This window comes from Plectropomus leopardus, chromosome 18 (genome assembly GCF_008729295.1).
Source record: "Plectropomus leopardus isolate mb chromosome 18, YSFRI_Pleo_2.0, whole genome shotgun sequence".
Taxonomy (NCBI): domain Eukaryota; kingdom Metazoa; phylum Chordata; class Actinopteri; order Perciformes; family Serranidae; genus Plectropomus; species Plectropomus leopardus.
In genome coordinates this window covers 10564054-10591058 of record NC_056480.1, presented here as the reverse complement: position 1 = coordinate 10591058, position 27005 = coordinate 10564054, and the positions used below count along the sequence as shown (strand labels likewise).

The 27005-nt window shown below is 39.5% G+C and overlaps 1 protein-coding gene across 1 annotated transcript; it reads left to right on the top strand.

The window, feature by feature from the left end:
• The first annotated feature begins 1338 nt into the window (after nucleotides 1-1338).
• Nucleotides 1339-27005, top strand: LOC121957840 (brevican core protein-like). The gene is made up of 14 exons (XM_042506628.1): nucleotides 1339-1609; nucleotides 11557-11636; nucleotides 11787-12146; nucleotides 12393-12567; nucleotides 12988-13115; nucleotides 13518-13811; nucleotides 14041-14898; nucleotides 16314-18110; nucleotides 23326-23433; nucleotides 24052-24210; nucleotides 24308-24390; nucleotides 24541-24685; nucleotides 24813-24995; nucleotides 26306-27005. The coding sequence occupies exons 1-14, from the start codon at nucleotides 1590-1592 to the stop codon at nucleotides 26425-26427; spliced, it is 4512 nt and encodes a 1503-aa protein (XP_042362562.1). The 5' UTR covers nucleotides 1339-1589; the 3' UTR covers nucleotides 26428-27005.

Here is a 27005-nt window from a genome sequence, read left to right as displayed (position 1 = left end):
CCACAGGCAGAATTTCAGTTTCTCTCTCAAGCTTTTATTTTTCAAAATACTTCTGTCACTTTTTTTGTACAAATAAGTGCAACACCATTATCTCCAGGAGAGGCTGTCTGAAAGTTTGTATTGTTACCCCCATGCGGACAATAATCATGTCTTGCCCACCCATGTATTTGAGAAGGCTGTGATCATGTGACCAATGCACTGAGGGGAGCAAAGTGGGAAGTAGTATAAAAGCCGGAAGTCTTTAAGGAGGCAGATTGGGGTGGTGGATTAAATGACCATCCCCCGGGAGATCAGTGTACAAAGTCCTGTAATCTGCGTTGTTACTATGTTTCTTCTCCAAGACCTAACCTACGCAACTTAACGTTTAGTACATAACTTTATAATAAGTACATAATGTGACTACACTACTTGTGGGGCGCCATTCATTAGATATTATATGAACCGTTGTATGAGGATACATTACTGTGGCATTAAGGTGTCTGCCCTGATTTTGGCCATTTTGAACCACATTAAACTTTTATTTGTGTTTTTTATGGTTTATCTATAAATGACAAGATGCATAATGCTTTAACATTTAAAAAAATGGTGGAAGAGGGGTGGTCAAAGGGGCCCAAAGCTCAGTTATGTTCTGGGGTCCAATGCACATTAATCTGGCCATGGAAAGGACAACAAATGCATGTTTTATTGCTCTTCAACAATATTTGTATAAAACTTTTTTGAGCTGCCATTTACTGGTCAAAACCAGTAAGTAACAACAATTAAAAGATAAACGGTGCAGAGAAAATCAAAAAAATATGTATTTCTATTTTTATGCTGCTTTGAAGCACATTTTTGTCTTTTTTTTTTTTTTTTTCGCGGCTATTTCTGGATGAGCTGCAGTTAAATTGTGGCATGTTGCATTGAGTTTATGGGTCTCGTATCAAATGCTGGTGTCAAACACACCCTGAAGATTGAAGTTGTAAACTGACAGACTGAGCGGCTGCTGCACAGGGACCGCTGCTCTGTAGGATGTTGCAAACTGCTGGTGATACATGCAAACTTCTTTTTGGTGATTTAAAAAGACCAACGATACATTTAGGAGGAGGTGTAAATTGTCGGCTCACTCTCCCTCCTCCTCCTCCTCCAGTATAGGTGACTGTGCTGCAATATCACCTGCAGAAATCAGCAGCTCCGTATTGCTGCTGCGCTGACTCCAAATGACGCTCAATGCATTTCTGTGTCCCTGCAGGAAAAAAAAATCCACATAGCTCATCTCTCTTCACTTCATGGCCTATAACATCGGTTATTTTCTATGTCATCCCTCCCTATCCCCTTTGACAGGCATGCGCCATCTCCATCCCGATTGTTGGGTGAAAAAGTGGGCAGTTCAGGATTTCATATCTGGCTTCACTTTCTCTCAACTCCCTCCTTTCCTCTCACCGAAGACTTGGAGTCGGTCGGACAGCAGCTCCAACTCCCCTCATTCATACCTGCGCAGAGCATCCAGAGACTCTCTCTCCGACAGGACAGACGCACTGCAGCAAGCTGCGCGCAGCTGACGGAAAATACTTTAAACAGCAGTGAAGTCAATCCATCCTGCATCAGCTGAAATGCTGCTCAGAAGAAGCCGGTAGGTTTCTGTTGTTTTGACTGTTCGTAATACGCAGTTGATGCGGTCTAAGTTTTTTTTTTTAATGTATAATGTCATTTTAAATTATGGAGGCATTTAAGAAAATGACCCTCTTCAGCAAGTTAAGTACATCACAGCAGTTGCTGTCCTTAGAGGAGGTCCTGAAATTGTGGCCAGAGGTTCATTTTCTCCCCTAAAAATGTCCCTTTGAGGAACTGACGCACTTACTTAAGTATAACTTTCTTCTAATTGGCTTTGCGCTTTTTCCTTTTTGGTTTACTTGCACATCACGAACCCCCACTGTGTTTTACAAGTGCATGCAGATTTTGGAGGGTTTTGCATCTTTCACCTTCGCATCCATGATTGTTCAATGATTGTGAGGCGCTGTGATGATTTATTTTTTTTATACAGGTGAGCGTGAGATTGTCCCTTAACCCTTTGAAACCTGGATGGCCATCATTTTACCTTGTGCTGCATTCAGACCCCTTTCACAAGTATTTAAAACCATGAAACCTGAGCAAATAGGTTAAGTTTTCTCTCAAAAACACAGCAAAAAGGGCAATGACAAAACTGCAAGAAATTGGTTGAAGGTGACAAAAAAACAACAAGAAAATTATTATTATGAGAGAGAGTATTATTATTAAAAAAAATTATAAAAAGTTATAATAATGGAATATGGAACATATCCAGAAACTATGATTATGAATGTTAAAATTATTTATTCAAAAATTTCACAAAATATTTATTTTTAATTTTTAGTACTTTTTTTGAGGGGGGCTAATTTTTCATGCAGTTTTCTTACACTCTTTATTTTCTTGATAAGTTGCTCTTTCAAGCAATGAAAATAATCAAACCCATTCACTTAGGTTCCAAAGGGTTAACTAGATGAAAAACTCTAGCAGCACTGACTTACTGTCCTCTGCATTTACAGAGAGCAACCCTCATGTGATGCAGGCCACTGCAAAACTTTCCTTTTAATTTAAATATTTCCTTTGAGAGTAAAGCACAAATGCTGCTGAATTGAAACTCTGAAATGTTGTTCCAGTGCCCTGCAGGAGACACAAGAAGCCAGCTTTTTGTCTTAAGTGCACATTTAGCCTCCTCTCTTCATCTCCTCCACCTCAGGGTCCAGGTAGACTTCATTAATGGACAGGTAGAGATGAATTAAAGGAGAGAAAGCAGACTTTTAAAGATTCCTCTCTCTTTTTTTGATGGTCCAGTGGCTCTCTGGTCTGATATTAGCCAGTGGAGCAAGTCAAAGCATTGATATGGTTCTCTGTAATTTCTTGGGCATCATGTGGCCAAATCCAAAATCCCTAGAGCTTGAATTTGGTGGTCTACTGTTGATACTAAACATCGGGTAATGAAAGGAGATGCTCAGTTGATTATATGATATAAATGTTGTCATAACATCAGCTCACATTAACCCATTTGTGCCTACAACTGAAAATTTAAAATTTTCTGTGGTGGAAGTGTTTTTTTGAGCTCGCCTAAGCAATAATTTAAAGAAATTTTCAACATTGGTCAAACTGTTTGGCTGAAAAGTGACATTTTCTCATCAACGGATGCTATATTTGGTGTTTAGGCACATGGGATGACTGTGTTTTCCATATATTCCATTATAATTTAGGAAAAAAGACCAAAGACTAAATATAGTATGATAAGAAAGGGGCTGTATCTCAGAAACAACACATGAAACAATAATTATGCACTATTTTACAGTGTAAAAAGGTCATGCAGAAGACAATTAAAAATCACAACATTAGTGCTTTTGCTTATTTCTCACTTCAGACACTAACCTGAAGAACAACCATCCCAGATTTCAAGACTTTAGACCAATCAGGACAAATGGTGTGGAATTTTCGTTATTATACTATATCTGTGCTAATCTTTGGGCACAAATGGGTTAACGCTGATCCCGTAGATGGTGATCAGTTGGCAGTGAATGTGTGTCACATGTTGTATAACAGCAAAGGCAAGTAAAATTGCTGTCTCTGTATTCCCTTTTCCACCAACATGGAACCAGCGCTGTTCTGGTTCCCGCACCTAATTTAAAACATATTGGATTATTTCAACCAAAATAAATTGGTTCAAAATCTGAGAAAAAAATGGTTCTCAGCTGGATCCCAAAAAAACAGCAGTTTTCTTCAGAAAAAAAGAGAGTGCTGCTGTCTTATTAATAGTCAGAAAAAACCAAATATCTTTAGTAACAGAACAACACTTCGCAGATAATCAATGTAACCCATGATTCTACTTCTACTGTTCACTTCCATTGTGCATTGTGCAAGACACTCTGTTGATGACACATCTTCAATGGTTCTGCGCAAAATTGATGGAAACGCAAGCTGGTTCTCTAGATAGCACCAAGGTTCAAAGAGTCCAGAAAGAAACCGGTTCAAGATCCAGAGATAATTTTAAAAGAATTTAAGGGTGAATGTGCTGCAATTACAATTACACCATTAATAGTCTGGAGCTGAAGCTGAAGTTGAAGTTAATAAAAATACATTTTGTATTATGTTCCCAAAGAGGATATACATTATACCTGTTTATTCTGTTCAACTCAGACATTTTATTCTGATGTTTATGAAAGACTGAACATGGAATATACTGTGGAGTTTAAAATTACACAATATAGGATGGCCACTTATCAGGCCACTTATGTCATAGTATAGTTAAAGTATATATCTAATTGTTTGTGGTTAAAGCCTATGAAAAGACTCACTGATACCAGCAGTAATAAGTAAATTGTTTAATGCAGAGTTCTCAGGCAGCATCCAGCTGAAGATGTATTGGGACCAAAAAGCAGATTTAAGATCATAAAATGTTGGTGTAGGATTAGTTTACCTCAAATTAAAGAGTTCCTGATGGGCAGATACAGTTTAGTAATTCATCTGTTGCCCCCACTCCACTCTGTGTACAGTTTGTCGTGGTCTGTAATGGGTTTGCCACACACAGGCTGTGGTCAGTCCACGGATTTGCTGAGTCAGGTCTGGATCAGGTGTTTGTTTGATCCTTCGACTCGTTCCCAGGCACGTTGGGTGGCGAATCATGTGGTGGGTGACTTTTCCAATTGGTCATCTTGTTGGGAGACAGACAGAGGCTTTCCTGGAGATGTCTGTAGGTTTGGGAGGTGGGATGAGTCCTTTGAGTGAGCGCGGCTCATCGGATGTGTGGAGGCGTTAACGTTTGATGGTGGAGGGAGTCGGAGGAGTGGTGTTGAGTGAATAGTCCCTGTTAGATTAGACCAACACATTCTCGCTCCCAACTCACTTAATACTGACATCTGGTCACTGGTCCAAAGCTTCAAACTATGATGCTTTACTGTAGGTACCCCTGTAACGTCACAATCTGCTCATCATATGTGTCGAGTTTCTGAGTTTGAGTTTTAGCCTCAATGCCTGCCTGAACTTGACCCGGCATAGATAACAACAGAGGATACAGCACAACTCCACCCATTTCCTTCATTTATTGAAATGATGATTATTGTCGTATGAGTGTTAGGTTGAAAAACTCAAAGAAAAAGAAACAGAAATCATGTTACTTAATTCAGCTAATAAATAAAATAACTTAATTCCAATCAAATAATTAAGTGGATAGTTTATTTTCAAAATAAACTTACATTTTATACAGTAAATGTACAGTTTCCAACCATTAAAAGCATACATTCCAAAAACAATGTAGGTTTACTTCATTTTAAAAAAATTTTTTTTTATTTATTTATTTTTTAAAAAAAAATTTTATTATTATTTTACTTCGTTTTTAGATGTAGGCTGTAAGAGTACTTGCTAGGTTTAGAAAACCGCTCATGGTTTGGCCTAAAATAAGTACATTTCTTACAAACTAATAAAATGCGACATGTGACTTATGGTTTCACACAGCACACAAACAGTGGTCTCCAGGGTGAAAGTCCTGTCATTGTTTAACCCATCTGCCACTCCCTCCCACACTACACAAACTTTATCGCTCTTCATACTACGCCAGAGTGCTCAGAGTGTGTAATAATGATGTGGCCCAGTGTGCGTCGCATACAGACACTAAAGTGTGCCTCGTTATGTCAGTATCAGACACAGAGGGCCATTTATCAAGCGTCAGTGTTTGAGGAGAGACTTTGCTCTGGGAATATGATATTCGGTTTGGAGTTGGCTGTCCACCATCTGAACCTTAGTCACTTGTCTTAAATTACATCATCCTGTCAAGCAAGACTGCACTTTACTTTCCAGGTGCTACGTTACCAGGAGAATGTCGTCAGCATAGATGAGACTCTGGGATCTGGTTGTTGACTGGGATGTCAGTGAGCATCAGTCACTCTAGTGTTGGTGGTGTGTGCTGCACTGTTGGCAAAAGTTGGCCCTTGTCTGCTTTTCAGACAATTCAGCGTGTTAAATCAGCATCCGAGAGGGCTGAACCTGTTGATGAATGAAATCACTCTGATTAGCTGCTCAGCTCAGACCACGAAAAGAAAAGCCATCGAACTCTTAACCTTTTGAAACCTGAATCGGCATCAGTTTTCTTGTGCTGCATTCAGATGCCTTTCACTAACAAACAACTGGAAACTAAGCAAATCGGTTTGATTTCTTTCAAAATCATGAAACAATAAGCAAGAAATTGGTAAAAGGTGAGAAGTAAACGACCTGAAAAATTGATTTGGACAAAGGGAATATTATTAGAAAATTATTTTTAAAAAAATGTCCAGGGTCCTTTCTTGTTAAGTTGCTCATGGCCTTCTTGTCTAGAAAAAAAAAAAAATCAAGCCATTTCTCTCAGGTTTCAAGGGGTTACGCAGAAACGGTTCATTATTGTTTGTGTCACCGTATCCTGTCTTCATTCGACATCAGGTTGTGTTTTTAATGTGCTAATTCGCATCTCGAATCCGTCCTGTCAGTCTTCTTGTTCCCATTTTTTAACGATGAATACAAACTACCGCCCTCTGCTGGTATGAAGAGGTATTTCCTCTCACGCAGTCGCAGATTGTACGTGCTAGTTGGCTGTTGTCTGCAGTGCGATCAAGTGCAGCTTTTTTGGCCAAGATACAGGTGACAAAAGGCGATGCAGTCGGGCTGTGTCTGGCCCTCAAGAATGCAAGTATCTTGAGGGATTTCTAAACTTTTTTATTACAGTTTAGATAAAAGAGTCATAAAAATTTGGTGCCCTCTTGAAGAAAGATGTAGCTTTGGATAAGTAATTTATGTTGCATCTCATTCTTATGTATAATTAGTTTCCATACTGTATAACCCAAGTCTAAAATAAATCAAAAATGGGAGATGTTTTGTGAACTGAAGCCGCACAGGGACTGGTAGACAGAAACTTAAACTAGAGTGGATTTCTACCTTGTGAAACTCAATTACTGCACATTTTTGGAGATCCCCATATGTATTTTATTAAAGACTCATCACTGCTAAAGTCAGTCCCAGCTCAGCGCTCCACAGAGCTTACATCAGTCATCTCTGTGTCTCTGTATGTTTGTTTGATCTGCTTAACTGAGATCAGGAGTTATTCTCCTGCTTGTTGGTGGAGAGAAAACATTTGCCTGAGTTAACCTTGATGCAGAGCACTGCAGAGGCCACCCACAATATATACTGAACCAGCTTTAGTTGTCAGTGCAGCAGTGACACCATCTGATCCCATTTTCTTTCTCCACACTTATTTATAGCATTTAAATTTAAAGATGACAGATTTTTAGATCTGCTGTGGGCTTTGTGTGGTTCTGACTGATGTCAGTCCCTTTTTGCTTACTTGTATGTTCTTGCTGGAGGAGGAGACTGGATTAGTTCTGCTCGTGAATAATGCATTGGCTGCAGTTTCTCGACCTGTAAATGCAGTGGGTGGCATTGATTTTAGCTTGACTTGTCTTCATTGTTACTCTCGTTAAAAAGAGCAGAGCTGCAAAGCGCCTGGTGACGGGCGAGGCCAAAGACTTTGTGATCTTAAAAAGTCGCAAAATAATCATCAGCGACCAGCGTTTTCTCCTCTGTCATCAGTCTGAATGCACCAACTCGTACACAAGCACACTCTCACAGCAGCAGTGACACCATTAGAAACAGTGTGCAGTGTCTTAATGTGGCCTTTTGTGCGCGGCCTGCCCTAGAACGATTCTTAGTGGTTAAAAACTTCCTTTTCCATCGTTGAAAAGAAGTGAGAGAAAGGAGAGAGAAAAAGCAAGCGAGTGTGCCAGTGCCCTGTCCTTTAATTTTCCTCCGAGGCCTTTTGTGAGGGAGTCGGTCTGAAGTGAAAGCACAGTGTGCAGCTGTCCTCCTGGCCCACTGCTCGCTTTTTGTGAGGCGTTTTCCCGTCAAGAATACTAATAGTGATACCAGCCCTGTGGAGTCGTCCCAGCTGGCTGAGGAAACAGACAACAATTATTCTGCCATCAAAGAGGGCCATTTAATCTGACACAAGTTAGCGAGCTGTGTTTGTGCCGATGGGTTTGATACACAGACGCAGAAAAGTTTATCAGTGCTTGTTCAGCGTTTGGCTTACTGCTGTGGTTCTGACCTTCATGATGTGTAGTCTATTCATTTGTCTTTATTTAGCAGACCCCTTACCACCTTGAGCATGTTTATGTCGAACATGTTAAGACAACTGAATGGTGTCTGAGTGAGACATACTGCCATTTTTTGGCTGTTTATTAAAACTTCTTCTTGACAGAAATGAATGAGGCGGGCAAACACACATATACACACACACACACACACACACACACACACACACACACACACACAGTAACTCTTGTGTGCTCCATTCTTTTCAACATTTGACCATCAAGAGTGGGATTTTGGAGCTTTTATTTTGGGAGATTTGTTGTGTCGGTGGCATCAGCCCATCAGTCCAACAATCTGAAATTTCTTCATGAAGAGTTTCTCTGTCCTAAAACTGCATACTTAAGTACTGTTTTATAGTGCCACCCCTCACATGACAGGAGAAGTATTGTGAATTTAGTATTCAAGTTGAAAGTCAAATGTTTAAAACTGTAAATCTGGTGAGTTGTTTATGTGGTGGAGTATGTAAATATCTAAAGAATATGTGTTTTTTAGTTTATTTTTTAAAAAACCCACACACATTTAGTTGTAAAACTTAATTATAATTCGCTCCAGCACTGAAGCTTCTTAGATGTTAAAGTGTAAATAAAAACGTTTTTTACTTTACCTCAGCATTATGAAGTAAATGTTGACTGCACAATGCAGTTACTATAGAAAACACCACTGGTGTTTAGATTGGTTTCGGTAAGTGTAGCTTTCTATGAAAATGAAGGCTCCATTTATGAAAGAGTATCACTGTTAGCTTTTTGCAGTTATTATCCCCAATAACGGAAATGGCGGACGGTTGAACAGCTTAAGTAACAAAAAAAAAACAAAATGCAATGTGTCCTGTGTTGCTGGCAGTTTCTTGGCTCTGATGAAAATGGAAAGCGATCTGGTTGTTTTTGCGACAGCGGTGCCAAACGATACCACTTGGACATGCATCCAATCACCAGAAGAGATGTTTGAACCACAAACACATTACATTTGCACATTATTTTGTAGCACATCGAAACTTAATATTTCTCAACAACACTGTGGTAAACGTGTGGTTAGGTGCAAGCACAAATAACATTGGGTTATCATTAGAAAAATATCATGTTTTGGCTTAAAACAAAACATGATATTGTGATTATCATGGTGGTACATGATTTTTGTGCCACCATGTTTGGTGTTTGGTGGTATTCACATTTGAAAAGTTTGAATCTATGAATTTTTGGCACTTGCTTAAAAAAAAAAAAATAAAGAAACTATTATTTGATATAAAACTGGCTGCCAATAGTTCTCTTACTACCAATCGCTTAATGGAAATCTAAAGTAACAGTATTTTGGAGCTGGAGTGGTGCTTTTTAATAAAAAATGAACACCATGGCCGCCTCAGGAGGTTGTGTGAGGTCACTGTGAGCGTCCTGCCATGCCTGCTGGGTTAATGACAGGGCCAGGCTGGTGACGGAGAGCTGGCAGGATGCCTCTGGGCAGAGATGCCATGTCATTAGCTCCCGGAGGTGATGAATAGCTTGTGGTCAGGAGCCTGTGCTTCCAGCTTCCCTTTGAAAACCAGAGAAATTGCTCTTTTATAGATTTGAAATACGTTTTTTCAGTGTCTTGTGTCGCTTTTGTGTCAGTGTTTTACACAGTTTATTAAGATTTTCTCCAAATGTACAATATATATATAAACACTCAGCTGCCAGTTTAATACCTATTTAAAACTGATGTAGTTAAATGCAATAGTCCTGCAGTAAATCCCTCTTTTATGAGGGTAATCATGTTCAGGTTTTGTTGTAAATGTTTTAAAAGGGTAGTGATTTAACTTTATTCATTTTGTAAGCTTTAGTCTCTGTTGCATATTATTGCATTATTCTGAGAGGTTTTCTTGATATTTTTATCCGATTTTTAGGGAGCCTTTTTAGCATATGGTCAGAGACTTGACTTGGACTTGTAACTAATTTAGTCTCTTTTACACTTCTTGTTTTCTTTTCATCAATAAGAATTGTTCTTGTCAAATGAATAATAATTTTCCACCCATTTATATCAGTAAGAGTAGACTAAATAAAAGAAAACACTTCGTAGTGTAATTCTAATGCTACTCCCTATCTTTACCTGTACATTTCAGGTTTCAGTTCAAATTTTATTTTGGTTGGCCAACACAAAAGTAAGCATCCCCCTGGTTCCTTTTTTAAAAAGTGTGTGGGACTTTCAAAAACAAAAAATGTGGCAAACAAAAGTTTACGATACTTACATGTTTTGTTCAGCAAGATAATCTTCACAAATGAGTGATACTTTTATTATTTTTCTGGCCTAAATGCAAGTTACAAAGCCAACATGAGACTAAAAATGACCAACATTACAGTCAAATGACTTATTGTCTCCTCCCGGACGAAGCTTTAAAGCTGTGTTTGGCCATATGACATTATGTAGCCTCATTCAGCCACTTGTTAGCAGATGCCTTTTTAAAGACATATAAAAGCTTAAAATTCAAGAGAGGGAAATTTACTTACATGTTTTGTGTCTTAGAATGAAACATTACAATCTCTAAAGATCATGTTAACCACAGACATTATGTTAGGTTTCTAACCCATTCAAAAAAATACTCACCGATATCAACGCATGGGAAGCAGGAGTGCTGAGCCTAACTCATTTCCAGGTTTTAGTATTCATTCCTGTAGTACTCTACTGAATTGAATACTATATTTTTTGTTTTTGACAGACAAACTAAGTTGGTAACTTTTGCATTTGTCTTGAAGCATTAATGTAAATTCAGCTTCACAGATCTGCCAGAGTGGCTGCACTCTTCTTCTCAGACTCTGTTTTAATATTGACTTAATGTAATGATATCTGCTCCCAAAGGAAGATTTTATAGTGAACTTCTTGGCCTCTTTCATGTCGTTCCTCTCCTAAGATAACCTTAAGGTCTTTTAATCCCTCAATTTTTATATAAGCTTGATGTTTTATGGCCCACGTAAAGCTTTTGTCTGTTTACTTTTTTCTAACAAAATGAATCTAGTGGTACAAATTCATCTCTAAACAGGATTATATAAGCATAATCATATCAGATGCAAATAATAAATGTCTACAAATCAGAGCATTACACTGTAACCTTGAGTCTGTTCCTTCACTCCGCTGCATATCAGTCATGTGCAAAGCTAAATTCCCACTATGCTGCAGTGAAGGTTGCTCGATGTTGTGCCGGTTGTGACCTTTAATATTACAATAAATCAGTTTAGTGAGATCAGTGGAGCTGAATCAACACAATATCAGAACTCACTCTGCTTATTAAAGGTTAAACGTGTGTGAAATTAGAAGTTGGCAAGGAGAAATAACGTGTGTCAATTTTCTGTCCTTTCCCAGAGTTTACAACACAAATGCTTTATTAATCTTCATGTTTGAGCTAATCTTAATTTTCACTCTTTTTTTTCCTCTTTATCTCCATAGACATGTCCAAATACTCGCACTTCTCATTGCAATTTGCCGCCTCACTCTGGCCTTCCCCACACAAACTCCATCTGCATCGGGTACGTCTGCATTTTCCCATTATCTCTGACTTTCAGCGTTCATTCATATTCAGTTATAAGCAAAGGCAAAGTATGATTCACTACTCTCAGCAAATTCACAGAGCTGCTCTGCTCTTCACGCTCCGTATCCTTTATTCTTCTCTCCTGCAGATGAGGTCCGGCAGCTCCAGGTGAACATCCCGTACTCAGGTTCAGTTTCCGCACCACTGGGCAGCTCCATCTCCATCCCATGCTTGGTGTCTCTGTCGTCCTCCTCCTCTGTTGCACCACGAGTCAAGTGGACCGTGGTGTCCGGTGGGGTGGAGACACAGATTTTGGTGGCACGGGGTCAAAGGATAAAGGTAAACGAGGCGTACCGAGACCGCGCCGCCTGGCTCAACTACACCTCCTCCCCTGAAGATCTGTCGTTGTGGCTGGGAGATTTGCGCTCAAGTGACTCGGGTCACTATCGCTGCGAGGTGCAGCAGGGCCTGGAGGATGCCAGCGACCTCGTACAGCTCAAAGTCAAAGGTAACAATATTAAAGATGTAGCGCATAGAGTTTTGGAAAGATTCTGATAAATATAAAGATGATACAGGATACAATATTAAGTGCAGTGAGAGCAATATTATCACATTTTTGTGGTTGTAATCGGATTTATTTTATTAGATTTCTGGGCAAATTTTAGATTCATGAATATTTTTTGGTGTTTTTGTACAATTTAAATATAAAAATGTGCGTATCTTTGTGTGTTTATGTGCATGTTTGTGTGTTTAGGTGTTGTATTCCACTATAGAGATGCTTTGGGCCGCTATGCGTTTTCCTTCCAACAGGCCCAGAGGGCTTGTGAGGCCATCGGGGCTCAAATTGCTACTCCTGACCAGCTGCTGGCAGCGTATTATGACGGCTACGAGCAGTGTGATGCAGGCTGGTTAGCAGACCAGTCTGTCAGGTATCTCATCACCTCAGTATCTGTATTTTCCATGATTAAATCAAAGCTCTGTGGTGCAAACACTAAGTGAAACACTCACATGCTTTAATGACTGCAACCCTTTCTTTAATGAAAATATTATTATTATCATATTTCTGAACCTGAACCACACATTTTCCCAAAATTCAGACATGAAATTGCACTTCGACTAGAATTTAAAGACTATTTTACAAATCCTAAGAGGTTATTTTAAAGGGACACTTCACCCCAAAAACAAAAATACATATTTTTTCACTATAGACAATATCTCCATCATTTGGTAACTCACACTAAAACAATCAAGACTGATAAATAGCATTGCAGGTAAGAGGAACAATATATAATTTTGATTTGAAGGTAAACTGTCCCTTTAACGTGAGCATTTTTTTCCTATTCTTACAGGTACCCAATCCAAGTGCCCCGGGAAGGTTGTTATGGAGACATGGATGGCCAACCAGGAGTGAGAAACTATGGGACAGTGGATCCAAATGATCTATTTGATGTTTACTGTTATGTAGAGGAAATTTACGGTATGAATATTAATATTTCTTTGACTTAAAGCCTATATTAGCCTATATTAGAATAATAAAGCCTATATTAGACTTTTAGGCCAATTCTGATGCCAGTATCTAAGATCTTAAAAATAAAATAATGATACACTGTATTGACCATTGTTTATTAGGACAAAGTGAATGAATCAACAAAATAGTATTCCTAAATTACCTCAAACTCTTTTTTGCACTCCTGTACTGCAATTTCTTGTTTCTTTTAAACCAACATAACACTATAAGCTAAAATTAGTCAGCCACTTATACCAGTGTCTCACTTAACTGTATCTACATATCTCATCATGAGAAAATTAATCCAACTATATATTGTACATATGGTGAAAAGACAAAATAAAACCTGTGAAATATGTTGTTTTTGTACAGGGGAAGTGTTTCATGACTCCATCCCTCAGCAGTCGTCATTTGATGAAGCGCAGTCTTACTGCAGAGGAGCAGGAGCAGAGCTGGCTACGACAGCACAGCTGTACTTGGCATGGAGTGAAGGTCTGGACCGATGCAGTCCTGGCTGGCTGTCTGATGGCAGTGTGCGCTATCCCATCATAACCCCAAGAGATCGCTGCGGAGGGCCTCAGCCAGGCGTCAAAACACTGTACCGTTTCAGCAACCAAACTGGCTTCCCAGAGCCATCCAGCCTTCATGACGTTTATTGTTTCAGAGGTGAGTATGTTTTGCCTTAAAAAGTTTGTGCATGAAATAGAACAATGCATTGGATACTGAGGAAGAATAGACATTCATGTATATGTAAATGTTAGTTATTTACAATGATTATGTATGATATTAAACTGCAAGGAGGTGGAAAAAATGTTGAATCAAAGTGAGCAAAAGAAACTTGATTTCATATTTATTAAATCAAAATATTTTAATATAACTTATGTGTTCTCCACAGACAACAGAAATACTCCCACCGACTCTCCCATGGACTATGTGGCTACAGAGCCCGAGAACATCGGCCAAGATGTTGTTATTCTCATGGATACAGATCAAGAGCTGCAACTGAACCAACATTCAGAGCACGTGGAGCTTAAAGCTCAAAGGTTGCTTGAATCTTTTCCCCTCGTCTCCAGCTCCTCCGCTGAGGAAAGCCTAGTTGGCACGCACCCAACAATTGTATCAGACACAACAGAGTCTCCTCTGAACACCACACTTACATTGGACCTTCTCCAGGCATTGAATGAAACTTCATCTCCTGCAGAAACCAGCTCCCAGCATCCAACAGCCCTGATGAACAGCACTATCAGCACCACAGAAACCTACGATTCCACACAGAACACGTCATTAATGCCCGACATTTACAATGAGACCATTTCCCATTACAATTTCACCTCTCACCACTCTGTGCCTGAGAGCACCACAGCGTTTCCTGAAACATCATATGAACCTCACACGCATAACCTAACAGTTTCAGAAACAATTCCTGAAGAGAATACATCTCAGAGACCAAGCGATCCCCAAGGAATACATGAGACCAACTTCAATTTTGAGAGATCACAAGGTAATTACAGCGAGACGGACGGCAATCATACTCAAGAAGAGAGATTGTGGGAGGTGACCTCTGTGACCCTTGACCCCGTGGTTGAGGTGAAGCTTGAGCAGGAAGCAGCAGAAGATGGTGTGCAGGTGTTTCTATCAACCCAGGCCTCAAAAGAGGAAGCTCTCACACAGCCAGCACAAACCACAACATCTTCTATCAAGGAGCTAACCTCAGTGTGGGCAACTCTGGATGGGTCTGGAGATATTTCTTCAGGTATGTCAAGCATAAATATGATTTTCTAAGTCTAGCATTAATATCTTGGATAAATCATTCAGCATTTTGGGAAATAAGCTATTTTTTGTTCTTGCCAAGAGTTAGATGAGAAGATTGAAGCCACTCTCTTGTCTGTACTGTAACTGTGAAGCTACAACCAGCCGACAGTTAGCTTAGTTTAGCACAATAACTGCAAAAAGGAGACAACAGCTAGCCTGGCTTTGTCCAAAGGCAACAAAATCCACCTACCAGCACCTCTGAAGCTGACAAAGTAACATGGTAAATCTTGTTTGTTTAATCCCCACAAAAAATGAAATGTAAAGCCCAACTTAGACCAAAGATTTGTAACGAGATGAGTTGAAGTTTGCAACAAGACTACATGCAATGCGCCAATCTAACATCTGTTATGCCCAGATGGAGGGCTGTTGTTAGAGAAAAATAAACAACATAACCTTTAAGTGCAATTTATTAGCACATCCAAAAGTGATGTTTTGAGCTAGTGCTCTTCTTCACACTGCTACAGCAAGTTAATTGGCTTTTTCCTGACAGTTTATTACTGACCTGGCTGGCTGACATGATGACTGGCTGTTGAAACAGGTGACAAATCATACATTCCTAAACCAGCTGCTGGCTACTTGACAAGCCGAGTTACAGGGGACACTGTCAGCTGACTTTTGTCGAGCTGAGATGAGCGAGTTTGCACTGCTGAACTTTTCTCTGCAATGTTGTAAAAAGGCTTTGTCTCATTGAAAATCTGAACTGGGCTTTCATTGAGAACACTGAAGATAATCTTATGTCTGTACAGTAAGTATGAAACTTCAAATGATAACTGTTTAGCTTAGCTTAGCACAAAGACTGGAAATGGGGATGGGGTTTGGGGGGCAGTTAACCTTGTTTGGTCAAAAGGTGACAAAATTCATCTACCAGCACCTCTAAAAGTCACAAAATAACATTTTATATCTTATTTGTTTTATTTGTACGATAAATAAGGTGTAACAACAGCAAGTTACGGTGTTATGGGGGTTTATGTGGAAGACTATTTCTGGGCTGAGGGCAGTGACTTGTTGACGCTGAGAGGTTGCCAGGCAACCAGCAGAGACTTCATACAATTACTGCACCCGGCCATGACATACTGTGGTATATAAGCACCTCCCTCTTTATATTTTTGAATGGATATTAGTGAGCTTTAAAGGTGCTGAAAGTGCTGAAAGCGGATTTTAACAGAACCTGGTCAGCTGTTTCCCGAAGCTAAGCTAACTAGCTGCTGGCTGTAGTGTCATATTTACAGATATGAGAGTGGTATCTGTTTTCCCATATAACACTCGGCAAGAACACAACTAAGGGTATGTCCCAAAATGTCGAATTCTTCCTTTAATAGATATATAGCTCTAAAAATGCTTTATGTTCTTTTCTAGAGAGTGACCTTGATGTCGAAGCAGTGAGCTTCATCTCCACATCAGATTCTTCCATTTCCAGCTTCACCACTCACTCGTCACAGTCTGCTTCGACTAGCAGTGCTCCTGCTGAGCCTTGGACTGCACTCCCTGATCCAACCCTCTCATCTGGATCACACCATTCTGCAAAACCGAGTTTGGATGTCCTCTCCACAGCATCGCAGTTATGGGATCCCTCCATTTCTAGACAGGAGGGAAGTACAAGCTTAGAAATTGAAGACACAGTCACTTTGGAAAGTGAAGAAAAACAGCTGCACCCAACAAAGTCCGAGGACAACCTCATATCAGGAATAAGTTTAGCTACCACTGAGTCTCCAGAGAAGTCAAGCATCTCTCAGGTGCCCACTGATTCCTCCACAGCACACTATCAAACATCAGATTACAGAGTGTACCTGGATACTACGACCACTGGCTACGAGGAGGCAAGTGGACAAGAACTTTCTACGATTATGGCAACCCTTGGAGAGGATGTTAAAGTTACTCCAATTTATGAAGAGGACATTACAGTCACCCCAACCCTTGAAGAAGAAACTGAAGTTTCCCAAACTCTTGAAGAGAAAGATGAAGTTGCCTTTACGCTGGAAGAAGCTAACAATACCCAGATATTTGAAAAAGAAGTTACCTTTGAAGACGAAGAAGCTAGCGCCACCCCAACCCTTGAGGAAGAAACTAGCATTGACCAAGTCCTTGAAACCAAAGTTTACGTTGCCCCAACTGTCGACAAAGAAGCTAGCATTGCTCCAACCCTCGACGGAGAAGCTAGCATTGCTCCAGCCCTTGACAGAGAAGCTAGCATTGCCCCAACCCTTGATGAAGAAACTAGCATTACCCCAACCCTCGATGAAGAAGCTAGCATTGTGCCAACCCTCGACGAAGAAGCTAGCATTGCCCCAACCCTCGACGGAGAAGCTAGCATTGCCCCAGCCCTTGACGGAGAAGCTAGCATTGCCCCAGCCCTCGACGGAGAAGCTAGCATTGCCCCAACCCTCGACGAAGAAGCTAGCATTGCCCCAACCCTCGACGAAGAAGCTAGCATTGCCCCAACCCTCGAAGAAGAAGCTAGCATTGCCCCAACCCTTGAACTTGAGGAGGAAACTAGCATTGACCCAGCCTTTGACGAAGATGCTAGCACTGCTCCAACCCTTACACTTGAAGGGGAAGCTAGCATTGCCCCAACGTTTGATGAAGAAGCTAGTAATGCCCCAACCCTTGACGAAGACACCAGCATTGCCCCAGTCCTTGAAAAAGAAGTTAACGTTGCCCCAACTTTTAGAGAAGAAGCTACTATGTCCCCAACCCTTGGAGAAGAAGCTAATATTGTCCCAAACCTTGAAGAAGAAGCTAACATTGTCCCAACCTTTGAGGAGGACTTTACTGTCTTTCCTCTGGATTCACAAACATCTCAGTGGGCTCTGCAGACAACCACAACTGGACCCCAAGAGTCTATAAATGATCTAGAGTACAGCAGAAAAACCTCCACAGCAGCTCCAGGTTCGAGTACAACACCAACTGCTGCTACCACAAAGATGGCCACAACCACCATCACAACCACCACGCACTGGTCCAGACGCAGCTGGAGCCCGACCACCTCGGCACCGAATATTTTCCACAAGACAGCCGAGCCGGAGAAGGTGACAGCCTTCATACCACCAGTGGATCAAGGTCTGGTGGATGTTGAGTTTAGTCTCACCCAGCCACCCACCCTGCTTATCTTGCCTAATGAGAGGGCAGCTGTAGGCGGTGCGGGGAAAGCTTCAGGTAATGTTAAAGCCACTCTCATCAGCCTAACCGTCCTCCTCTTGCTACTCGACGCAATGATGCACTAAAACCCCCCGATCTGTCCTCAACCTGCCTTTGCTCCATTTTCTGTAAAAGCACATCCCCTTCCTTTTTCAAACGACTTCCCACGTTTGTTTCACTCTCAGAAAGCCCACTCACCCTTCTGACTCCTCCCTCTTCACCTTAAAAACGCTCCTCACTTCTCTTGTTGTGACCCCCACCTCCCCTTCGAGATACTCACACTGGGACAGCTCCCTTTTGACATTTGTCAACAGTCCAGTCTTATTGTGCATGATGTTTTCTCCCTCATCCAAAGATTGACTTCTGTGAAGTACTGTAATATAGAGGTATGTTGATGAATGAGTGTTTCAGTGCTTCTTTTACAATGATTTTCTTCAAGAGTGATGTTGCAGCCCTTTCTCATTCCAAAATCATCAAATACTGCTGCTTGGTCAGTGATTTTGGCATCACACACCAATGCCAAAATCCACCTTTCATGGCACTATGATACACCGCACGTGGTGTCAGTTTATAATGCATTCAGACGAAACCTTTCACGGCAGTATACAACATATTCTCGTAGACCATTTGGGACTGATATACCATGAAAATGCACCACAACAGTTCGTATGATACCATATGAATTAGCACCCCTTGAATGATGTTAAGTCCTGAATATACAGTTATGTAATTAACACAACGTTACTATGGTTAGGTTTAGGAAATGAAACATGATGAGGGAATACATGGGCACAAAATTCACTTAATTCCAAACCTTCGTCTCCACGAGAAAGTCCCAGGGGAGAGTCCAATGATCCACCACAGCAGGGCCACTTTCTTGTTTACTCCTAGCAGCGTATTGGTCATGTGATCACAGTCTTTCGTAATATTTGTGATATTTATGAATTTGGGTGCATTCATTTTGGTAGGAAAACATACAAACCATTTTTGAGATCATTCTTTAGTATTATACGCTGCTGGTCAACTGGACGATACCCATCAAGGCGGTATGATATGCCTGCCGACAGCATCCAATTATTATGCAGCTGGATGGAACATGTTATGGTAGTATGATGTGCCGCTGGACGGCATCAGTTGCAAATATTGTCAGTAATATAAGGAGTTGGAAAGTGCCTACAGGGCGGGTGCGGGGGCAGTGGATGGGTCCAACAAATCCTGGACCTTTATGCAGGAGCCTGCTGCTTGCTTCTCATATGAATGTTAAGCCAAACATGGTGATTTTTCTTAACGTAAGCTTGTGCTTTTAAAGCCTAATAAAAGTGAATATGAGGTGTTTTACAAAAGATTACTTTAACTGTAGACCGTATGCAGCAGGTAACTGTACATTTCCTGTGAAAATGGAAGGGTATATAAAAGACACAATACATTTTACAGACGGATATTGACGCACTGTCACAAAATGTTAACAACAAATGCAGGAATATACAACAAATGCAGGAATATACTACATATGTCTACAGCTGACCAAGCCAGCAGTATTTGAGGAGTTAGGATAAGAATGTGTTGGATGGTGATAACGTTAGTAAACCTTCTCTGAGTTTCTTTTCTGTGGATTTTATTTGCAAAAAAATACATTTCTGTACCAAACAAGTGCAGATTATACTCTTCAATATCATTTTCTTCTTGCTAATATACGACATCTTTTGCAGTAATCTAAAAGTAACTTAATAAAGGGACTTAATCTTTCTCTGGAATGTAACAGCAATCAGTGCAACAGCAATAATATTTTATATTTAATCCAGGACTTCATATCGAATGTCAATACTGTTATCTTTTTTCAGATTTTTGGAATTATATTGCTATTTTAGATGGTCTAGTACCAGAAGCACAGAATGTTATGTTTATAAGCACAGATATTGTTTGGTGTTTATTTGATGCGAGTGGTAGCATTTAGTAGTATGTTTTCATATTTGAGTCATGTTATACTGTTATATTGTTTAATCATGATCTTTTAAGATTTATACAGTATTGTGTTTTTAGTCGTAAGAATGATAAAAATCAACTAATCTGTTTGTTTCCCCTCTCACCTGATAAATCTGTTATTTTGTTTCCCTTCAGTCTCAGATGTTTTAGTTCGCCGTACAGTTTTGCTCCGTTTAGTTATTACTATAAATGGCAGCTACAGAGATTGGTGCATTTTATGGAAGTCAGTGTCTGTCAAGAAAACCTAAAAAAGAAAAGTAAGGCATGGTGATTTAATAATTCAAAATTCTGACTTGCTTTCTCATAATTTAGCCTTTCTGTCTCGTAATTTAATTTTTTTCATAAGTATTTTTAATTTAATTTTGCAAAAATCTTTTTTGACTTCCATAGAACTGGCATAAATCTAATAAATTTGCCACCTTAAATTGGGCAGCTGTAGGTTTATTACTGTAATCATAAAACAAGACAAGGTAATTTTAGTTATAAGGCACATCTCGTTTCAGGGAAACAGGGTGCATATCATTGAGGTGCATACAGCAACAGAATAGAACTTAAAATGATGAACAAACCCCTCCCTTAACTAGTGGCACTGCACGCTGCTCGATCCATCTATACAGATGCTTTCAGATTATCTAAAGAGCTTTGCATCTTTAAACAGACTTTATCTTTACTGGGAATTTTGTCTTATCAACTCCTTGACACATTTCAGTCATTCTCAGAACATTTACAGTTAGAGTTAGGTCATGTTACCTATAAATATATGAGTTAAGTCAGATAACAAATACAGACAGAAAAGGCCTTTTTTTAAAAGATGATTAAAATAAAGTTATAGGGTAAAGAGTAACATCTGATACAACAAGTGTGGGTGATTTACAGTGTATTTTCATTAAATGGGAATCAAATGATTGTATTGTATTTCACATGGTGTATGTCAATCACATTTGCTGCATGATCTCACATTTAAACTCAAGATTACTAACAAGCACCAGTCAATGTAAGGTTTCAGCTACATTTAGTCTGCCGTTGAAGACATAACACTATGTAATGGTTTTTACTATCAGCATGCTCAGCACCGACATATATATTCATTTATGGAGACAAGCTTTCAATCAGTGAAAGCTTTTTTAAACATAAGAAAGATTGCATCAGTAAATGAATATTGCGCAGATGGGAGCATGCGGATATTTTCACATTCAATCTCAGCTTCAATGCCTCTATTAAGCTGTAATGGAGTGAGCAGTGGTGATTATATTTTGCATTATTCATGCTGATAAAAGAATGGAGACTCTGCAGTTTTAGTCAGTGGGAAAGCCACGACTCATTCTGTAATTCAAATTACTGACCTCACATTGTCATGTACAAGCAATTTATTGTGTGCTGTTTGAGGAAAACACACAAACTCATGGAAATCTTGCAGACTCTTCACAAAAAAGGCTGAGAATTGTACCAAGATCCAAGTAGAGATGCCAACATGGGTCACAGCACATGGTCTCACTTTTTTAAACTTAACCCCAGTTGTGTATTTTTCTGCAAAACTGAATGATGTTTTCACTTTGAGTGCACATGATTATCATTTAACTTGTGTAAAACAGTTATTACTCCCCACACAAATACACATGCACACGGTGACCTGAGGAGAAGTATGTGAGTGTGCAGTATAATGACAGACACCACAGAGCTCTTGTTTACAGGGTGTCAAAGGAAGCAAATAAACCAAATCTTCTTGTAAAATGTTTAATTTCAGTTTGGACACACATGCTCTCCATTTTGCTTTCTTTTACAAATTTAGAAGATTAAATTGAAACTCCAACCCCTCTTTTCCCCTCTGGACTTTAAACAACTAGGCTTTTGACAGGGACACTTTGCCTGAAACCCAAAAGAAATTTCTCTTGTAGAGTATACAGGAGTTTGACAACATAAAGTCATAGTAATAAGAGCCAATTAAATGCACAAACACACACACACACACACAAAAACTTCAGTGTAGCCTAAAAATGCAGAGTTTGTAGGATGTGGTGTGACTAAAATGACTTTATGCACTACTTTAAATAATCTGAAAATTGCAATCAAGTTTATTTCCTCAACATAGCTTAGAAATTTTGAATAATGGACCTTTGCACACATTTTTGCATGAAACAAGCATAGGTGTAGATTTCAGGGGGGGACACAGAGGACATGTTTATTTAGAACATGTCCATTTGTCCCACCCAATAAAAACATTAAAGCAGCAAAGGACTTTTAATTTGACAGAAAACACCATAAATTGGTGCATAAAAATTTTACAGAATACAAGACATTAAGTGTTTGATGCTCAAAATGTTCTATTTGAGGACCCCTAAACCCCCTGTTTTATATTTATCCCTCATAATATTGAAACAAATCTGACGCCCTTGGAAAGGAGAGATGCAAATGTGAAACAAATTTGAGTGACGGGGTGGCCTAGGTGAATTTATGGGTGAGACAGTGAGTAGAAGTGATGTGTAGCAGGGAGGATTTTTGACAGGAAGTACTCAACACCAGTTTCTCATCAGTATTGTGTACTTGCAGTCAGCTTTATCTTTCCTAAAATGTTTATCATACTCACATCAACTCACATCAGTGTCTGTTGATTACTCTTTGTAATGCACTGGAGTGAATTAAGTTCACTTCTGCAAATCAAACTGAAACTTTGTGAACAGAGAAAAGACCCTGATTATAAGGGGGAAATGTATTATGGTTTAGATGTGTCCCTTTCTTTAAGACCCAGTCACACAGTGTAATAGCATTTGACTCCACAAATATCATTCACATGGTTTGTTCAATAATGAAGTGTGTAAAAAGAAGAAGAAGAAGAAGAAAAAGAAGACAGAAAGTCTCAGATGCACCAAAGAAGACAAAAGAAGACCTGAGGAGTTTGACCTCATGTGACCCTCTTAAGTTTGTCCTCTGCTGCCATCTGTTGGCTCAAGTGACCGTTGGACACTGGTGCTTCGACATGACCTCTTAATGACCTGTAAATGTCCCAATAAGTTATTTGCACTTTTTTTTATCTACCTCTGGAGCTGCAATAAGTGCGTCCTTAAACTTAAAGCGTCTTCTCTTCTTCTATTTCTTAAATCTTTTCATGCAGCAAATCCATGTTTATCCTCATACTTATACCGCAAATACAGTAATAGATAATAGAATACTTGAACAACAAAATAAACAGACTGTTAGTTGTGCTCTCATGTAGTTTCAGCAGCTGAATAATCTGAACTGTGTTTTGTTTCAGATGTGTGCATCAACGACCCCTGTCTCAACGGAGGCACCTGCACTGACCGAGACGGGCAGATCCAGTGTTTCTGTTTGCCAACATATGGTGGAGACTTCTGTCAGACTGGTGAGCTGTCTGTTGCAATCAGAACATCTTTCTGTCAGATCTGTCAAACAAATTGGAAAGCTGGTAGCTTTTTCACGATAAACAGACCCATCTAGTGGGGAATGTTCCCACAGCATTGGCTAATGTTGCCTAGAAGTTGCAATAATGTTTTAAAGAAAACATTTCAATCTAATGTCCAAAGAACGTTTTAAGGATGTTTATTGTTTTAAATAATGCTCCTAAAATGTTAATGCTAATCATAGACTAATTTTTTTTTTATAAAAAACGTTCCCACAATGTTACATGAGAACAAAGGAGGAATATTTTCAAAGCAACTTTAAAAACATGTTATTGAGGATTGAAATGACAGATAATATTTCGTGAAAATGTAATGTAATGTGATATTTTAACAATAAATAAGTAAAAAACATTTTTTGATTTGTTTATAAAGAATGTTCCCCGAACTTTAGGAAGAACATTCTGGGAACTAAAAGAAAACCTACCTCTGGAAACATTTTTATAACCAAAAAATGCTAGCTGGGGAGGATTTCGCACAGTTATTTCTGCTGCATAAGAACCTGTTGAAACATGTCAAAGACTGTTTGAGTGTCCCGTCTCCCTCCTCTGTGATGTTTCCAGACCTGGAGCGATGTGAACCGGGTTGGGATAAGTTCCACGGTTTCTGCTACCGACACTTCAGCCAGCGTCTGAGCTGGGAGGTGGCAGAGCAGCATTGCCGCATGCTGGGAGCTCATCTGGTTTCCATCATAACCCCTGAGGAACAGGACTACATCAACAGTAAGTTTAGCGAAAAGGTTTGTCCTGTATGAGTGATTTATTCGCTTACTTATTGTGTCTTGAGGAGTGAATATAACTGACTAATTGTCCTCAACAGACAACTACAAAGAATATCAGTGGACCGGTTTGAATGATAAAACCATTGAGGATGATTTCCGCTGGTCTGATGGCAACCCATTGGTGAGGGACTGTGCTTCTTTTATATCACAAAAAAGGAAATAAATCAAAATAACTATTATTAATGTGCTCACAGTTTACTTCTTAATGTTTTAATTATTATTTCAAGTCAAACTGTTAAAAACAAATTCACCCATGTCTCTTCTTATGCAGCTGTATGAAAACTGGTACAGAGGGCAGCCAGACAGCTATTTCCTGTCAGGTGAAGACTGTGTGGTGATGGTGTGGCACGATAACGGACGCTGGAGTGACGTACCCTGCAACTATCACCTTGCATACACCTGCAAGAAAGGCACCTGTGAGTAGTAAAAATATTTAGAGCTCCACGTTAATGGTTTCAGCTCCCTCGCGTGGGTGTTTTGTGTTGTTACACCATGAAACATCAGCTCCGGTGAGGACCTAACTTGTCTCAACTCCTCCAACAGCCTCATGTGGTCCGCCACCCAAGGTCAGAAACGCCTCCATCTTTGGAAAAGTTCGACAGAGATACGAGACCAACGCAGTTGTGCGTTATCACTGTGCTGAGGGTTTCCAGCAGAGAATGAATCCTCTGATCAGGTGTCTGTCTGGAGGCAGGTGGGAGAGACCCCAGGTCATCTGCATCCCTGGTGAGATTTAATAATGATAATAATAATAATAATAATAATAATAACAACAACAAAAAACGATTTTATTTATGATGCAGTTTAAGTTGGGAACAAATTTCAAAGTGCTATAAGTTAAAAGGATTAGCAGATACAGATAAAAACAACCAAAATAAAAGCATATTTAAAAGTCATAAAAATAAGTTATTAGCAACAACAACAGTATACTTAAACACTATTGTTAACTGTTGAAACTCAGAAGGAGAAGAGCAGACAATGCCAGTGTCCTCTCCCCTCCGTAATCTCACTTATTGTAGGAGCGGATAAGAGATAATCATAATCAAACAAATCTATATTCCTTTAAAACAAAGTTGTTGAAAATTTCAATTTAAGGTAGAATGCTTTTCTTCTATTGTTGGATATAAAAATGATATGGTGACTGTGGGGTTGTTACATTTTATGCTGTCACACAGAGTAAGACATTTAATCATTTTAGTATTTAAAGAAACAGCGTGTAACATTGAGGGGAATTTAGGTGGCATCCAGTGGTGAGGACTGCAGATTGCAACCAGCTGAAACTTCTCCTGGTTAGAATTCCTTAAGTGTTTGGGAATTTTACTGGGAGCTGAATTATCCGCAGAGGTCTCCAAATCTACAAAACAAACAAACCAGGTGATTTTAACCAGTAAAAACACTGAATAAAGTGATTTCATGTTACAATTCAGTGTTACTTTGACCCCATTTGGCATGTCGGAGACCGGCAGCTCACCCACCACCTACTAATGTGTGCTTACCTTTTTCTGATCCAGACATTCAGGAGGTTTTTACTGTGAGCAGAATTATCCACAGCAAATCCACACAAATGGACCAGGTCATATAAATGGGTATAAACACAGTATAAAGCAGTTTCAGGTTAATTTTTTTTTAATCTGATGCTGCTCCTTGTGAAGCTGCTTCTAATGGGCAGACCTGAAAATGTGAATGGCTGTATCTAGAGCCAGTGTTTGGCTTGTCCACGCTGAGCTACAGTAGAAACACAGTTATGCAACACGGCGATCTTAAAAGACAAGGACCCACTCACCATGTCGATATAAACAGCTCATTCTCAGGTAATGAAAAGGCAACAATTCTGATTTACCAGTGATTAAACACTAAAGAAAACTTAGTCATTGTACAATATTTCCCAATATGTCCCCCTAAATCCCACACACTGAACTTTTAGGGCCTAGTTTCATCTCTGTGCCATAGTTCCCCACTTTTTTCTTTTTTACCAAAATCTTTTACCAAAACTCTCTCTTTATACACTCATGCACATTGCTTTTTCTACCTTTCAGAGGCCGGAGGGCCAACCCAACACCCTGAAGTGACGTCACTGACCAACATCAACTTTGCTGCCGCTGAAGACGAATTTGAAGCCACTAAAGAGACACCGCAGTACTGGGACATTAGGTTTTAAAAGAGTCATGCTTTCCATGTCTTTCTTTCTTAAATTCTGCTGTTGGATCACAACAAGGTGCCAAGAATCACATGCTTTTTACCAATGAACGCTCAAAATGAGTCAAATATTCCTACTTTTTTGTGTCCATTAGAATATTTTCTACTGTGTTTTGGTTTAATGTGGTGACAAGCAGAGCAAAAAAGGAGGTTAAAGTAGAAAGAAAGAGAGACAGAAATACAGAAAGTGAGTGTCAGCTCCAAATCTTTGCATTACAGTCAGAACTGTTCTCCTTGTGGTTTTTGTTTTATCAGGAACCTTCTTATAAAATGGTGCTAATGTTTTTAAAACTTTGTCCCAAACGGAGATGTTTGTTTTCCCGCCTTTCTCAAAGAATCTAATGACTCCAAAGCACAAAAATCAATCTTAACCAATAAGTCAGTAAGTACTGTACATATATTTGTTTTCACACCTGTGATTACTGCTGTCCGCATTCTTCTGAAAGAAACCTTTTATTTCCGGCAGACGCAGTTTTGTTCGTCAGCTTTATGTTGTAATAAAGTTTTGTAGAACAGAGCGAAGAATAAATCGTTCTCTTA